The 18,010-nt window shown below is 39.0% G+C and overlaps 1 protein-coding gene across 1 annotated transcript in view; it reads left to right on the top strand.

Annotated features, from left to right (window-relative positions):
- The window catches only part of CRYBG3 (crystallin beta-gamma domain containing 3), a 129,674-nt gene that overhangs the window by 69,053 nt on the left and 42,611 nt on the right, over positions 1 to 18,010 (top strand). Inside the window, exon 12 of the mRNA XM_047099826.1 lies at positions 155 to 281. Within this exon, the coding sequence (XP_046955782.1) occupies positions 155 to 281 (127 nt within the window). The remainder of the gene's footprint in view (positions 1 to 154; positions 282 to 18,010) is intronic.

Here is an 18,010-nt window from a genome sequence, read left to right as displayed (position 1 = left end):
TTTATCTGTCTTTATAAATGGTAACAAAACAATGTGTTGTTTTTTTAAAATATGGTGATAATACAACTAAGTGCTTTATCGGGATATTTTCTTTTTTTTTTTCTTTTTTCTTTTTTTTATTCATGGCTTAATTGGATATCCTTTATATTTCTAGGTGGGTTGCCTATGAAAAAGAACATTTTAAAGGCCAGCAATTCTTGCTTGAAGAAGGAGATTTTGAAGACAGTAATGCCTGTGGAGCATTAAGTGGCCCCATCTTGTCTTTCCGTTTCTTACAAGCTGTGAGTTAGCTTTGTTATTCGTAATTTTCTGTTTTCTATCCATGAAAATCAGTCATGAGTTGTGATAAAACATGAGGTTATAAAATGTTTCTAATACCTGAGAGCATTACACTGAACCACTAATGTGGCTTGCCTGCTTTTCTTAACTTTATGATTATTATAGAATACTTATGTTTACTTTTCATCCATCAATCCCATAAGTACTTTTTGAGCACCTGTTTTGTGAGCTGTATTGTATCAGATACTGGAGATACAGTGGCCAGACACTCAGTCCTTGCTTTCACAGAGCAGGCAGTCTGCTAGAGAAAATAGCATTTATATAAGTGTTTGATATTATTTGGCTATGATTGGATTAAGCACAAAGTACTCAGGGTACCCAGAAAAAGGTCAGTTACTCCCACTTGGAAGTAGAGAGGAAAAGATAACAGTTGAGTAAAATGTCTGATTCAAGAGTTAGCCAAGTGGAGAGGTTCCAGGACAGAGTGAATCAGAAAGGTAGGTGCTATTTTAGCAGGAGATTAACATTAAAAGGCAAGGATGCGAGGCAAGGATGCGAGCCACTGGTTCTCAGCTGGAGGTGATTTTACCCCTAGGGAGCCTTTGACAGTGTCCGGAGACATTTTGGATTGTTGTGATTTGTGGAGGCCTAGATGGGGGCTGATACTGATAGCTACTCCATGGATGCCAGGGATACTGCCAAACCTCCGTAAGTCACAGGACAGCCCTCTCAAAACAAAGAGTCACCTGGTCTAAAATGTTAATAGTGCAGAGGTTGAGAAATCCTCTTATAAGTGAAACTGGAGTGTTTGGGAAATACAATTAAGTCAGGATATTAGGCAGAACTTTGGGAGAAATGAGGGCAAAAGCCAGATAATGAAGGGCCTTATACACATGTTGAGTCCAGATTATTATTTTTTTCTTTATTTGACCTTGAGCCTCTGATGGATCTTATGCCCAGTGAGCAAGATTAGATTAGAAATTTAGAAAGATCTTTGTGGTGACTCTATCCAGAAATGGCTTGGGATGGAGGAGATAAGTCTGGACATTATAGAAGTCAAGGTCACAGAGAAGAGGAGATACATGTTAGAGAGTTCTGTAGGGATCAGTGTTTATCAAATGTTGCTTATTTTTCTGACCAGCTCTGGAGATTTTTAAGTATGTTCAGAGGAGCATGCTTTCTTTCAATTCAGGAGTTCTACTGCAGTCTCTTCCCAAAGTAATCTTTACCCATATAAATACTGTCTGCAATGACCTCTAAAGCCCTCTTTGAAGGAATTGATAATAAAGTGAAGGGTGTCCACATGAACTTTGAATGGGCACAAAGAGTTGCATGCTCTGGCCTTTTAGGTTTTTGTCTGTCTGGGCTATTCACCTGGTCAGGCAGGAGGAGCCAAGAAAGGGGGAAGCTGCACAGGAGCAAGGGAGCTTTTTTTGTGTTTCCCCATGAATGATCCTTGTTAGTAAGACCACGAGTTGGAAACCAGTTCTACCTAAAAGACCTATAAGACAGGCCACTGAAGATAATTGGGCACTGAGTTTCCTTGAGCAGTGGATAGATAACTATGAGGTACTTAGTCCACAATTCTATTACGCAAGGTCCATGCATTTTCTCTACTTAGCCATTCCTTTCTTGACCTCTAAAAAGGCAAGCAAGATGAAACAAGATAGAACCTTCATCCTTTTATTTTAGTTCTTCACAACCATATGCATTCAGGGAACTATGGGTCATGAGTCCAAGAATCTTCCGCTCTAGTGTTGAATAATTTTTAATATTTTTCCTCCTTATTTAAAAAGATAGCTGAATGGAAGCCTTGCTGTTCCTAGAAATGTTCAACAATGAATGTGGCATCTTCTCATGATGACTATGACTAAAACAAGCAAACAGAATAAAACCCCAAATCACTCATTGAAATCTCCCAATAATAGAAAATGTGAAAAGATATAAATACTATATATAGCCAAATAATAGGTATTTGGTATAGAAAGTATGATAATATACATTGGAAAAAACTGGTAGGAATTGGCATGTTGATTACTGCTGTATACAAAAGTTTGGGGTGTTTACGAAAATAACGACAGCTTTTATGTAAATAAATTCCCTTGACATAAAATCTTCTGTTCTCTTAAGATGTTTTTTAACAATTAAAAGACTACTTGTTAGCTTATAAAGATATTATTATAATCTTGACATTTGTCAAGTTCTTACTAATGGCCTTACATGCATACTTGTACTGAATCTTCACAAAGACCACAAGATAGACACTGTTACCATATTCATCTTACAGGAATGGAAACTAAGGGTCTCAGGAGTCATACAAAGTATAGAATTGTTATTTGAGATCAAGTCTGTGTTACTGTAGAGCCCATGTCATATTTTCCTTTTTTTTTTTTTTAATTTTTGTTACAGAGTGATTACACTAAAAAAGTACCTTAACTTTGGAAAACTGGATTTCATTCAACCAAAAGCTTATTAGCATTTCATTTGTACCTAGAAATGTATGCTAACATTGCAGACCAGTACACATGTATAATAAATATTTACATGACTTTCAGACAGTTCATTCATAATTTAAATTTATGTTCACTAAAATATTTTCAGATGAAATACTTTGCATTCTTCAGACATAGCAGAGAGTTGGAAGAGTTTTGGGTTTTTTTACTACTTTATTGAGACACTGTTGACATATAAAGAGCTGTACATATTTAACATCTACAACTCGATGAGTTTGCAGACATGTGTACACTGGGGAAACCATTACCACCATCAAGACCAGACATACCCGTCTTCTCCCAAAGTTTCTTCCTGCTCCTTTATTATTATTATTTTTTTCTTGTGATAAGACATAAGATCTACTCTCTCTGAAAAATTTTAAATTTAAGACACAGTATTGTTAGACATAAGATTTAAAGCTCTCATGGTTGTCGTAACCTACATAGGTTAGCAGGTAGATTTGACATGAGACATCTTTTTCCCCATATAGATTTTCAGGTGTCCCTAACCTGGGAAAGAATGATGCACTACATGTAAGATCTAAGTTAAAGTAATATAAAACAAAATAAAGAAGAAGATAGATAGAAAAGTTGCATAATGCAATACAGTTTTCTAATGTCCTGGCTTCAGAATGTAGAACACTGTGAATCTACTAAGGTCAAATTCTGGACATGTTCCTTAGGGATAATGTGATCTGTGTCTTGGAGTGCTTGGAGAAGACAACAGGAAATATGTTTCTAATTCCAAATGAGGCAGTCAGATATACTGACTTTGAGTTAATTTCTTTTTTTTTTCTTTTTTTTTAAAGGAGAGGTCCAGAAGAATATAGGAGTATTTAGACTCCAGAGATTAAACAAGGAATTTTTATTCCTTGGCTTCCTCGATATTTTCCCCTCAGTTTTATACTAGTTTAACTTTTGGATTTGCTTTTGTTAGGATTTTCAGACCTGGGGCCTCTTTTCAGGTCTCTGAAACCAGGTGGTATGCAGTGGGGAGACCATTATTTCTCCTAAATAAATGTATATACCAATTCTCCACTGGTGTCTCATAATACTTTGCCCACCAGGGGTTTTAGCACAAGAGCTCCAGGGCAGATCAGCTATGGGATTGTATGGAATTTAAAAACACCCAATTTACTAATCCTTAAAGACTTATCTTTGGTCCCAAAGCATCTGTTCATTTTTTCTGACAATGGGGATCTCTGGACCAGAGATAGCTTACCAGAGTAAGCTATCCAGATTTTCCCTTGGATATAAGTGCTTTAAAAATATAAAATGGAGTACAAATTTTAGATCATTCCATCATTATTCATTCTTCTCAAGCAACAGAGCATCACTTTAATCTGTGTGACTTTCAAAATTATATAATTGCACCTGGCAAAGCAGGGATGCCAGTAACATAGAAATCTCATGATGCTTACTCTGGACATGACTCTTAAGTGCCTATTGCAATCTCCTCTTGAACAAGGCAGTTAGAAGTTGTGGGTTTGGGTTTTTGTAGTTTTTTGTGTGTTTTATATCACACTTCATACATGTATCCCCAGGAGATTTAGCCCAGGTGATTGGATTTGGGTTAGTTCGAGCTCTGCCCAGTAGGGACACCATATTGATGGTAACTGTCAACTAGATCAGATAATGTATATTTGGTAGATTTGAGTGAAGAATGCAGAGAGTGAAAAAAGGAAAGTGGCTCAGAAAGGTACTTCGAAAAAGATAGAAGGCAAAAGCTGTAAGGCAAGAAAAGCCTTGAGTAAACAAAAGCAGAAGATGGAAAGAGGAGAGTGATGCCACTTAAGAGGCTCCTGTGGCCCTTGGCCGGGTCTCTGAGAATAGCAGACAGAGTAGGAAGGACACAAACTCAATCCATATGAGGAAATTTGTTTGTGAATCCACAAGCATATGGCAGCAGTCAGCTCTTATACTTGACACTGGGTCCTGTGACAGTGGGTCCCCCCTCTGCTCAGCTTCCAGGCTGCATTGTTGTTGCCTGCTTCCCAGTTCACTCTTGCACAGCCCACACAGTAGGATTTGTGGAAATCATTGCTCAAGTAAAGTACATAACATCATAACACAGTTATTTCTTAATGAAAGGTCACAAACACAGCACATGTACCCACATCTGTATTTGTCTTTTTATGTCTTTGTCTCATTTTACTCCAATATAATGTGACCCATGGCGTTTCAGCTTATCCTCGTTCCCCTATTCCTGCAACCCTAACAGGGAGTAGAGAACAGTTGTAGGGGCAGAAGAAGTAAAAGCAGAGATGGAGCATTCCAGAGTTACCAGAGTAAGGGAGGAGAGGGCCATGTAATTAAGAACTGCTATAGACTCTCCTGGAGCTCTTGGGCCTGCTTGGTAAGTTACTGTTAGTACCAGTTTCTTGACCAGGACCCAGATGGGGCTCCTTTCAGCTAATCCTCACATTGTATCCTCACAGCCACTTTGAGCTTGTTTTCTACTTACAGGTTACAAGAAACAGGCATGTTCAGCTTCTTCGGGTGGTGAAAATTTGTGTTGTCAGTATAACCAGGATTGCTGGTGTGCCACCCAGTTGTCCATATTTCAGTTGAAAGGCTTGTCCTGGGGACTTTATGGCAAATCACTTATGGGACATTTAAAGGCTTCATTTTATATATTTATGTGTGTGTGTGTGTGTGTGTATATATATATATGTATATATATATATATTTTTTAGTATATTTTTATACTTTTATATTTGTATCTGGAAAATGGTGGATCTTTCTCAAGATAGACATGTGTATGCATGTATATGCATGTATATTACATGTATATATATAAAATTAGGATTTAGGGGAGCTCAATGATAACAAGTACAGGTATTTTAAGGATAACGTGTTATATTAATAAAAGAAGGGATGGTGGGGAGCCTGGGTGACTCAGTCGGTTAAGTTCTGACTTCGGCTCAGGTCATGATCTCACAGTTCGTGGGTTTGAGCCCCGCATCGGGCTCTGTGCTGACAGCTCAGAGCCTGGAGCCTGCTTTGGATTCTGTAACTCCCTCTCCCTCTCTGCCCCTTCCCTGCTCAAGTTCTGTCTCTCAAAAAATAAATAAACGTTAAAAAAGAAAAATTTTAAAAAGAAGGGATGGTGACAGTGATGTGAAATAAATTCACCCAACTCTCATTTTTATTTAAGAACCTTGTGAAGGTAATGAAAGTAACACATATTGTCAGGTTCCAAAGGTTTACTGTCAAGGAGGGATTAAAAACACAATTATGGGTTATGAATTATAATAAAAATTTCAGGTAAAAAGCCTTTCTCTTTTATCCTGAAGTCTCAAATGAAATTTGATCCCTTGATATGAAGTTTTTAATTCCTTGGAAGTTGAGAAGTAAGTAGTAAATGAGAGGTTTTTTTTAATGTATTTTCTTCTGATAGATGCTTTGGTTGTTTTTGACACTGTTTTGCTTGTTCATGTAAGGTGAATGTTTATCCTCGAAATCTATTCTTAGATTAGATTTATAACATATTAAAAGCAGGAGAAAATTGATATTGTTTAGACTTACAGAAGTTGCTAACATTTTCCATAGGTCTAAGACTAATCTACAAACAACGAAATAGTAGGGACAGAGGAAGAGAGTTTGGTTCTCTAGCAGTAATGTCGCACAGAGAGTCGTGACACTGAGGCTTCTCTTTCCAGGAAGCAACTTTATTCCTGCCGGCACCCCTCAGTTGGGCTCGTCCTCAAAGAACTGAGCCCCAAATGCCACGTGGCATAGTTTTTAATGTATTTTTTACTTCTTTGTCTCCCATATATGGTAACACACAAACATGTAGTCTGATTAAGTGGTCTCATGTTACAAGGTCACGAGGGATGTTGTAAAGTGCACTGATAGCAAGGTTGCCTTGAGTTTTTTTGTTTTTTTTTTTTTCTTTATCCTTAGGGAGGGGACCCTACCACATTACCCCCTCTGATGCTCAGACCCCTCTATTTAGGGTCAAAGAGCGTCGTCTTGGTTTAGAGGTTTAAATTTTTATAACATCATTACATGAGTGGCTTTTTTTTTTTTCTTTAATTATGGCCTCAATGAGATTGGAGGCAGACTACAACCAGGGGAGCTAAGCAAGGTTAGATTAAGCAGCCTCCTAAAATTAGGACGATAATTCCCATGAGGATTTTGAATCCCCTGAGAGTTGAAAATCATCCTCCAAATAACTCCCCAGGCTTTCAGCCGTTCTAGGTCTGGACTGGGACACGAGAAACCTTTTTCATTTGATCCGTGATCTGTTCTTGGACTTTCCTCTCATTACCTATCTGTAGGCAGCAGTTGCTCAAGTTAAATTTTCCATAAACACCTCCCTCAGAAGCAAGCATGTAATCTAAGGCCAAGCAATTTTGATAGATGGCATTGCACATTTTGGTTTGTTGTTTGGCTAGTAAGTTAAGAGCTCTGGCAGTTTCATTGTTACAATTTTTACAACTGCTTGCAGTCTAATTATGCGGTTTAGCATGTAAATAGGAGTGTAGTAGCTGCAATACCCATCCTCTGCCTAGGTGGCAGGGCCATGATATTGTATTATATGCTCCAGAGGCCATTTATTATCTTTTTGAGTATTAATTTGTAAGGCATGCTGCTTTCTTTGAGTCTCCCTGTCCCCATATACTTGGAATCCCAAATACTTCTCTCTAGCAAGTGGGAGCAGGAAGAAAGATGGATGAGTAGTTTCCAGCACATATGACCCTGACCAGACTGAGGGAAGTAGTATATAGGCTGTCTTTGCACATATCTAGCATAGTCCACCTGGGACTCGCCTTTGATGCCTGTGTTGACATTGTCTCAGGCCTCTCAGAGATGGGAGAAGTTAGACAAGGGGTGGGGATCTGGCTCAAGGTGACCTGAGGTTGCTCACCATTGGGTTTTTCGGACAGTTATAAAATCTTTGGCATAGGCATGCTAAGTTTTTAACAGACGACAATGAACTTTTCTCCACTAGGCAAGACAGTTTTTTTTCCAGTAACTGAGCTTTTAAGAAGCCAAACCCCAATAGTAGGACTGGGGTATTTTGTTTTACTATAAGGTTTGTGGGGATCTAATTTTTAGTCTCTTAAGGCCATTGTTTCCCCATGTAGGTACCAGTGAAATAGTCTATTCCCAAAAGGAAGGTGAGTGTTAACAAAAACCTCTCATCACATTTTTAGCCAGCCGAGGCAGCCTCTGCCAACCTATGGAAAAGAGTAGAGCAGGAATCACAATGGTAGTGGGAAACAAGGCGTGATAGTGCATCACAGTAAGGAAACATGTAGAAAATAAGGACAGTCTTTTGGACTTAAGGACATTGATTCCTCAAGCTTCTGCCATGCATGGATTAGTCAGCTTCTGGAGTGACTAAAGCAGGGCTGCAGTTTCTTGGAGCCTTTGGAGTTGCATATTGCTTCTTCCATATGGTCAGCTTGCACAGCATTGATAGATCAGGAGCGCATTCCCAGTTTCAAGATGCCAGCTTCACTCTGCTGTGGTGAATCCAGGGACCCACTTCAGCTACCTTTACTGTAGTAGGGGTGGACAAAATGACAGTGAATGGTCCCCTCCAGAGGGGCTTTAGGGGTTGGACATTTTACTACTTTATCCATATTGCATTTCCTGGTTTAAAGGGGTGAGCATCTGTAGGCAGATTCACAGGTAATCGTTCCCTGACCCAGTGGTGAAAGGTGGTTAGGGTAAAGCCAAGGGCCCGTATCTGTTACGGATTAGATTGTCTATCTCATTTAGATCCCCTGCTTATGCCCTTGATAATGGGGACAAGGTGCCCATAAAGGATTTTATAAGGGGAGAACCCCATCTGCTTTTTTAGCCTCCCACTTGCAGCTGCAGTCTTTCCCTGAAGGTCCCTTATCTCTCCCTGCCTAATGTTAACCCTTTCCCTATTTATTTCTCCCCTGGCATAGGGCCTGTAACTACTGTTAAGGAACAGGGACAATGACCGTTCTGGCTTCTTCAAGCTAAGGGACGGTATAGGGGTACAGCAGTTAGTCTACCCAAGGGTTGGTCGAATGGCCCACAGTATGGTTTTACAGGAAGGCTGGCAGGTATGAGGTGGCATAAACGTTAGTAGACATAAAGAGAAAAACACAAAGTAAAGATTATATTGACCAATAAGATGGCGTCTTAAGATAATGTCTACAGTTTCCAAACCTGTCAAATAATCTAGGAGAGACCCTGACTTTGTAAACAACATATGTCAGGGAATCTCTCATAACCCAAGTGATGGAGAAGCAGGAGCAGTAAGTAATCAATGGTGGCTCTATTTTTAAGAGTTTGGCATGTAATCCTTGTGAGGTGTTAGAGTTTTGCTGAGTATAAGCAGACAGTCTGCTTTATTTTGATGTGTAAAACTTTTTTAAGAGCCAGGAGTTCTATTAGAGAAAGAGTCAAGGCAGCCATTTACCATTATTAATTTGTAAATATTTAGGTAAGCCAAACCTGGGTATTATTTTATAAAGCAGAATTTTTATTACTTTTTGTGCCTTTTTTGTCTTGTAGGAGAAGGCCTCTATCCAATTAATAAAAGTATTAACCCATACAAACAGATGGTGGATTTTTTTTTTTTTTTTTTTTTTGACCTTGGCATCTGAGTGAGACCTAATTGTTAATCTTTCCTGGGTAGTCTCCAGTTCCTTGACTGTCTGGGAAAGCAAGTTTGTGGTTGAAAGGATTGTTTCTAAGACGTACTTCACAGCCTGATACTACTTGGAGAACTGTCCTTGACAAATTTTTTCTAGTAAACATCTTTGGGCCATTTGATAAGTTTTGTCCCTCCCTAAATAGAAGCCCTGATGCTGTGTTTTAATCATCTTTTAGCTCTGTGAGCTTGGTAATAGTAATTGCCCTGCTTGTTTGTAACCATTCCAAGGGCTAGAGACAGTGTTTAGGAGTTAGACCCCAGTTTATTTATTTATTTTTTGGAGAGAGTAGGTGTGATTGAGTCTCCTTTAATAATTGATTTAGCAGCAAACTATTTTCCTGAACCCTTTAATATCCAGTTATTTCCAAAACACATATAATATCCAGTAATTTCCAAAAACACATAATTGTTTATCTGTCCTGGAGTTAGTAGCACCATAGTCTCTAATTTAGTTACAATGTTCCTTTCTAGCAAAGGAGTAAGGCTCTCTGGCATTATCAGTAAAGAATGAGAAAAAAGTAGGTTTCCTCATATACATCCCAGGGTCTAAGAGAAAAATTTAGTTTTTCAAAGATGCCTCTAGTTGTCGTGCTGTGTTTGGATAGTTGGCCTGGAGTGGAAAGGAGGACAGAAAGGGTAGCTCTGGTGTTAAGCAGAAAATCAGTTTTCCTTCCATATTTAGAGTTACCTGAGGTTCTGGGTTTCTGATAAACAGTTGGTTTAGGGGAGCCACCGTGAAGAACCCCAGGCCCCAGTTAGTCCCTTCCAGGGACATTGGTTATCTGAACCCTCACAGATAGAGGTCCCTGAGGGGTGTTCAGCTCTCCAGTGATTGTCTCCACATAGGGGCATGGCTAATGGGGTGTTCATTTTGGTTGTCCCCTCTGAGGACGTTCTCCTTTTCGTGCTCTGAATGGCCATATAAATGGCACTTGGTGCCAGGACCTCAGGAAGTCTGGTCTGACATAGTATGTAAGGCCACAATTAAGGCCTCAGATTTTTTTTTTAAGCTTCCTTTTCTGTTTTGTTTGTAATACCCAATTGGCAGCTTATAAGAGCTCCTCCAGAGTCCCTTCAAGGCCAACAGCCAATTTTTGCATTTTTCTCTGAATATCTAGGGCTGACTGAGTGACAAATTTGTTCTTTAAAGTTATCTCAGCCTTAGGGGTATCAGGGGAGATAGCCGTATATTTAACGAGAGCCTCCCTCAACCTCTCCAGGAAGGCCGTTGAGCTCTCATTTTGTGTTTGTAAGATAGTGGCTAATTTAGCATAATTTAAGGGTTAAATCTTATATTTCCTTAATTTTTTTTAAAACATCTCTCTCATTAAGAGTCTGACTTAACAAAATTATTATATCTCAATTTTTTTAAGGCCCAAAAACAATGAACATAGGGGTATTCTCCCCATTTCCTTCACATTTGCAAAACACCTCCTATTGTAGGATAGTATTGTTATTGATATGTTCCTCTGGGGGCCAGGTTCCCTCTTCCAATTTGTATGGGAGCCAAGCCTTTATGCAAAGAAATGAATCATAATGCATTCCAATGGAGTAATGGCCTTGGATGGGGAATTACCCATTTATAGGAAAAAGGAAGAAAGTTGTCCCTTATCTCAATTTCCTATAGCCTGCCAGGAGAAACCTCACCTCCTGGCCCCTTGTTTCAGCTGGCTATGCGATTGGCAGCCAAAAGCCCTGTCAGTCTCTGAGTTGCTGGGAGTAGTCATTCTTAACCAGGCTTGACTCTACCTCTGAGAGCTGGCCTGGTCTTTCCTGTTTTTTGTTTTGTTTTGTTGTTTTGACCCCTCCATTTCCTGCCTGTAGGACCTTGGGGGTATGTTGGAGGTATGGACTGTGACCAAGCAATATTTTCTTGGTTGTTGTAGGATGCACTAATTTTATTTTGGCCCAGCAGTAACTTACATATCAATCATTGGCCATTGAGGGAAGGGGTTAAAGAGCCAAAGTCAAGGTCTATTTCCCTGCCTTTCTCAACAATGCCCACATAAATGTTTCAGCCATGTGGATATCCACTTTTGGCATACAACGGGCTAAGTTTAGTAAAATGGCTCCCATGTATCTTAGTAAAAGCCCTTCATTTATCATCCATCCCTCACATGGCAAAGGCGTCCATTCCTCTGCTGAACAGGAATAACACAAATGTGGAGGATTTGGAGGCTGGCACCAGAGTATTGCCATCATTTTCCCAGCCTTTGGATCAAACGAGGAGGAATTTTAATCTTAACCCCGTGTACTTTTAAAATCCATTTATTTTAACCTTGGTCCTTCCTGACCACACATTAAATGTCTTTTTAAAGATTTTTCTTCACAAACCTTCTACAACTTTTCTTTGCATTTAGATTTTGTCCCAAGCCATTTCTCTCCAAATAACCAGTCTCATTTAGGACAAAATTACTTTCTTTTACCTTCAAAACAATATATATTTCTATTTCTATTTATATTTTTTTTATATTTCCTACTTATCTACATACAGAGTTGCTTTTCTAATTTTTATCAGTTTTAACTACATGTAGCAGAATTTTAACTCTTAGAAACCTTAGTCTCCAGTGAAAACTAAGTAGTAACCAATTACGAACTCTGTTACATCAGAATTTTTTTTTTAGATGGCAAACTTACGAATACATTAAGCACAAAGCATGTTTTTTTTTTTTTAACAATTCCAAATACCCTTAGTTTTTTGCAACAAGTGAGAAGCACAAACCTACATCTAGTAAATAGGGCTTTAATCTCTTGTTAGATATCTAATGAATTAAATCTCAATTTATCATGCGAGCAAAACTTTAACATTTTAGGTTACCAAAGACTTTGAAAGCTATCTTAAGGATTACCCATGAAAACTTTGAGACAGACAAAATTAACCATCACTTTAAGTCATCCTTTTGTTAGCAAATTAGAACAGAGATAACATGAACCTATTTGACCTTCAGCAAATCTAGGTTGAATAAAAGTTTGTTTCTGTGTGTGTGTGTGTGTGTGTGTGTGTGTGTGTGTGTTTAATGTTGATAAATACTGTCTTAAACTAACAAACTTAAATTAGCTTAAACACTGAATACGTTTTACCTGGGTCCGTGAAACACAATTTGTTCCCTTCCCCATGGTTAATCTTTACCTGGAACATTGGTGGGGAAATCTGACGTGGAATTCTTTGATCCTGGACATTTGGGTGGGAGGAGGAGCTGATGGTGCCAGAGGCATTGAGGAGCCAGTTATGCAGGCCACCCCCCAAGTGGTGTAGAAACAGGAGGGGTGGGGGCGGGGGGGTGGAGGAAACGCAGAAGAGACAAGGTGCCAGCGGAAGGCAGAGAAAGAGAATTCGCAGTTTTAAATCTTGTCAGCTTGGACAGAGGAGCAGGCACCAGTTTCTTTTGTTTTGTTTTCCACCAGTGGACTTAGGCAGTAAATGTCAGTCCAGAGAAGGCAAGGAATTTCCCTGAAACAAAAGTTTTGGCAGCTGCTTGGGAATATTCCTTAAAGTCCCTGTTCTGATATAGAATAACCAGAGACACTTGGCTATAATTATCATAGTCATTGATCCAGGAAATAGAGAAAAGTCCCCAAACACAGTCACATGGCTACTCCAACCTGCCACCCAGCGCCCAGTGCCTTAGAGTTGCAACTTTGTTCCTTGTCCCTTGTGGAATTACTAGTGCGACTCTGGGAGGTGATCAGGCTCCCCTTCTGCCTCTTGCAGGTCTACCAAAACGAACCCGGGTTTTTACCAGTATGATGGGTGCTCCCTTAGCTGGTTCCTGAGCCTCATGGGTTCCATTAGCGCACACAGGGTCCTCTCCCCAGCACGCCAGGAGGGCTAGTCTCCTTCGGATCAAGTGCTCTGCTGGCGCCAGCCTCTCCTGGTGCCCTGATGGTTCACATTCCCAGTGGCAAAGGAGGTGGCAACTCACCGACTCTGAATCCTGGATGAACCCCCAAGTGATGTAGCAGGATTCTTGCACAGAGAGTCATGAAACCGAGGCTTTTCTTTTCAGGAAGCAACTTCATTCCTGCTGGCACTGCTCAGTTGGGTTTGTACCCAAAGAACTGAGCCCCAAATGCCATATGGCACAGGTTCTTATATATTTTTTATTTCTTTGTCTCCCATATATGGTGACACACAAACTTACTCTGATTAAGTGGTCTTATGTTACAGGGTGGGGATGGAGGTTGTCAAGTATACAAATAACAAGGTTGCCTTGAGGTGTTTTTTTCTTTTTTTTTTTTTTCTTCTTTCTTTGGAAGGGGACCCTACCACAGTTCTTTTTAAAAATAACATATTCTGGGGTTCTTGGGTGGCTCAGTCAGTTAAGCATCTGACTTCGGCTCAGGTCATGATCTCATGGTTTGTGAGTTCGAGCCCTGTGTCAGGCTCTGTACTGACAGCTCAGAGCCTGGAGCCTGCTTCAGATTCTGTGTCTTCCTCTCTCTCTGCACCTCCCTGCACACACTGTCTCCCTCTTTCCCAAAAATAATAAACATTAAAAAAAAGTTAAAAAATAATGTATTCTGTATTTTCCAATTAAAAAGTATATCTGTTACAAAGTTTTGTAAAAAAGGTAGGTTAAAAATCCAATTTCTCTGGACCCAACCACTCTTGAGTTTTTTTCCTACTAGTCTTCTTTTATGAAAAGTTGGGGGGGGGGGGTTTGCATGCTTATCGTCTTATCAGTTTTATAAGTGAGAGGTTTTGTCCTATTCTTTCATCCTGACAGTGATTAAGGTGAGTAGATAAATAGATTTTGACTTAAATTCAGTCTCTGCCCCTCAGTAGCTGTGTTACTTCACGCCAATTACTCCCCTTTCTTAGCTGGAAAATGAGAATGATGGTAATATAATCTCATGTGGTAGCTCTTTTGGAAATAAAACACATAAAGCTCTTGGCCAGTAGTAAGTATATTCCATCAGGTGGTAGGTAGATGTATAAAGATTTATGCTTATGCATCGTTTGGGTATTTGCACTATTTACAACTTCTTGGTATTACAAAAAAAAATTCATCTTTGAATATAAATTCCCCATCATTTAGTTTTAGGAAACTTTTGCTAGCTAAAAAAAAGAATTTTACCAAAAATACCAGAGAGTTAAACAATATCACTCTTTTAAAATGTATTTGTAAATTATTTTCAACTTCCGGGCATGCCATCATTATATCGTGGTTTTCTTCACCAAGGTTTTTAGGGTCTCAGCCAACATGGCAGAGAAGTAGGAGGATCCGTATTTCCCGTGACTTGCCAACAAAGAAGTGCAGAAGCCAAAAGACTATGAACACCAGAGCCTAGGAGGAAAAGAGACTGAATCTAGTAGGAAGAAAATGGGGAAGCTTGAAAGAAGATAGGGCTACTCCAAGGAACAAATCAAAGCACACCTAGTGGAGGATCGAAAATATCACTATGAGTAGGGTAATAAAATAACCAAACACAACAACAGAGAGCAAGTAACAATCTCCGAAAAAACAACTCCTGAAGGGACAGGCCCTGGACAGTGTATGACCCTCTTTTAATATAGCAGTGCTCGCAGGTGCAAAGACCACAACAAGCTTTTAAAATGCATAAGGGACAGAAAACTAGCCAAAATGATGAAACGCAAGAATTCTCCTCAAAACAAATCCCAAGAAGTAGCAACAGCTAACGAATTGATCAAAACCTATTTAACCAATATAACTGAACAAGAATTTAGAATAATAGTCATAACATTAATTGCTGGGTTGAAAAAAGCATAGAGACAGCAGAGAATCTATTGCTACAGAGATCAAGGGACTAAAAAATAGTCATGATGAATTAAAAAATGTTATAAATGAGATGGAAAATAAAATGGAAGCGGCCACAGCGTGGATTGAAGAGGCAGAGGGGAGAATAGGTGAAGTAAAAGATAAAATTATGGAAAAAGAGGAAGCTGAGAAAAAGATTAAAAAATCCAGGAGTATGAGGGGAGAATTAGAATTCGAGAGAACTAAGTGATGCAATCAAATGGAACAATATCCGTATCATAGGAATTCCGGAAGTAGAGAGAGAGAAGGGGGCTGAAGGTATACTTGAACAAATCATAGCTGAGAACTTCACTGATCTGGGAAAGGAAACAGGCATTGAAATCCAAGAGGTACAAAGAACTCCCTTCAGACGTAACTTGATCTTCTGCACGATATATCATAGTGAAACTGGCAAAATACAAGGATAAAGAGAGAATTCTGAAAGCAGCTAGGCATAAAAGGGCCTAACATACAAAGGTAGACACATGAGGATAGTAGCAGACCTATTTACTGAAACTTGGTAGGGCAGAAAGGAATGGCAGGAAATCTTCAATGTGATGAACAGAAAAAAAAATGCAACCAAGAATCCTTTACCCAGCAAGTCTGTCATTCAGAATAGAAGGACAGAATAGAAGGACAGATAAAGGTTTTCCCAAACAAACAAAAACTGAAGGAATTCATCACCACTAGACTAGCCTTACAAGAGATCCTAAGGGGGATTCTGTGAGCGAAATGTTGCAAGGACCACAAAGTACCAGAGACACCACTACAAGCATGAAACCTACAGATATCACAATGACTCTAAACCCATATCTTTCAATAATAACACTGAATGTAAAAGGACTAAATGCTCCAACCAAAAGACATAGGGTATCAGAATGTATAAAAAACAAGACCCATCTATTTTCTGTCTACAAGAGACTCATTTTAGACCAGAGGACACCTTCAGATTGAAAGTGAGGGGGTGGAGAACTATCTGTCATGCTACTAGAAGTTAAAAGAAAGCTGGAGTAACCATACTTGTATCAGACAACCTAGACATTAATTTAAAGGCTGTAACAAGAGATGAAGAAGGGCATTATATAAAAACTATGGGGTCTATCCATCAGGAAAAGCTAACAGTTATAAATGTCTATGCACCGAATTCGGTACCACCAAAATATAAAACAATCACAAACATAAGCAACCTTATTGATAAGAATGTGGCAATTGCAGGGGACTTTAATACTCCACTTACAGCAATGGATAGATCGTCTAGACAGAGAATCAGTAAAGAAACAAGGGCCCCAAATGATACATTGGATCAGATGGACGTGAATGAAAATACAAAAATCCAAATGCTTTGGGATGCAGAGAAGGCATTTCTGAGAGGAAAATACACTGCAATCCAGGCCTATCTCAAGAAACAAGAAAAATCCCAAATACAAAATCTAACAGCACACCTAAAGGAACTAGAAGCGGAACAACAAAGACACCCCAAACCCAGCAGAAGAAGAGAAATAATAAAGATCACAGCAGAAATAATATAGAATCAAAAAAAACAGAGCAGATAAGTGAAATCAACAGTTGGATTCTTGAAAAAATAAAATTGATAAACCTCTAGCCAGTCTTCTCAAAAAGAAAAGGGAGAGGACCCAAATAGATAAAATCATGAATGAAAATGGAATTATTACAACCAATCCATCAGAAATACAAGCAATTATCAGGGAATACTATGAAAAATTATATGCCAACAGACTGGACAACCTGAAAGAGATGGACAAATTCCTAAACACCCACACACTTCCAAAACTCAAACAGGAAGAAATAGAAAACTTGAACACACCCATAACCAGCGAGAAATTGAATCAGTTATCAAAAATCTCCCAACAAATAAGAGTCCAGGACTAGATGGCTTCCCTGGGGAATACTACCAGACATTTAAAGCAGAGATAATGCCTATCCTTCTCAAGCTGTTCCAAAAAATAGAAAGGGAAGGAAAACTTCCAGACTCATTCTATGAAGCCAGCATTACTTTGATTCCCAAACCAGACAGAGACCCAACAATAAAAGAGCACTACAGGCCAATATCCCTGATGAATGTGGATGCAAAAATTTTCAATAAGATACTAGCATATTGAATTCAATAGGATATAAAGAGAATTATTTACCATGATCAAGTGGGATTCATTCCTGGGCTGCAGGGCTGGTTCAACATTGGCAAATCAATCAATGTGATACATCACATTAATAAAAGAAAAGATAAGAACCATATGATCCTGTCAATTGATGCAGAAAGCATTTGACAAAATACAGCATCCTTTCCTAATAAAGACCCTCGAGGGTCTTTATTCATAAAAGCCATTTATGAAAAGCCCACAGCTAATTATGATCCTCAATGGGGAAAAACTGAGAGCTTTCCCCCTGAGGTCAGGAACACGACACGGATGTCCACTCTCACCGCTGTTGTTTAACATAGTGTTGGAAGTTCTAGCATCAGCAATCAGACAACAAAAAGAAATCAAAGGCATCAAAATTGGCAAAGATGAAGTCAAGCTTTCCCTTTTCGCAGATGACATGATACTATACATGGAAAACCCGACAGACTCCCCCAAAAGTCTGCTAGAGCTGATACATGAATTCAATAAAATCGCAGGATACAAAATTAATGTACAGAAATCAGTTGCATTCTTATAAACTAATAATGAAGCAACAGAAAGACAAATAAAGGAACTGATCCCATTCACAATTGCACCAAGGATCATAAAAGATCTCGGAATAAACCTAACCAAAGATGTAAAAGATCTGTATGCTAAAAACTATAGAAAGCTTATGAAGGAAATTGAAGAAGATAC

Source organism: Lynx rufus, unplaced genomic scaffold (assembly GCF_022079265.1).
Source record: "Lynx rufus isolate CCGP_SWC_20201006 ecotype Redwood Valley unplaced genomic scaffold, mLynRuf1.p SCAF_5, whole genome shotgun sequence".
NCBI classification, from domain to species: domain Eukaryota; kingdom Metazoa; phylum Chordata; class Mammalia; order Carnivora; family Felidae; genus Lynx; species Lynx rufus.
Note: the sequence above shows the minus strand (reverse complement) of the source record. Positions and strands in the feature narration are given on the sequence as shown.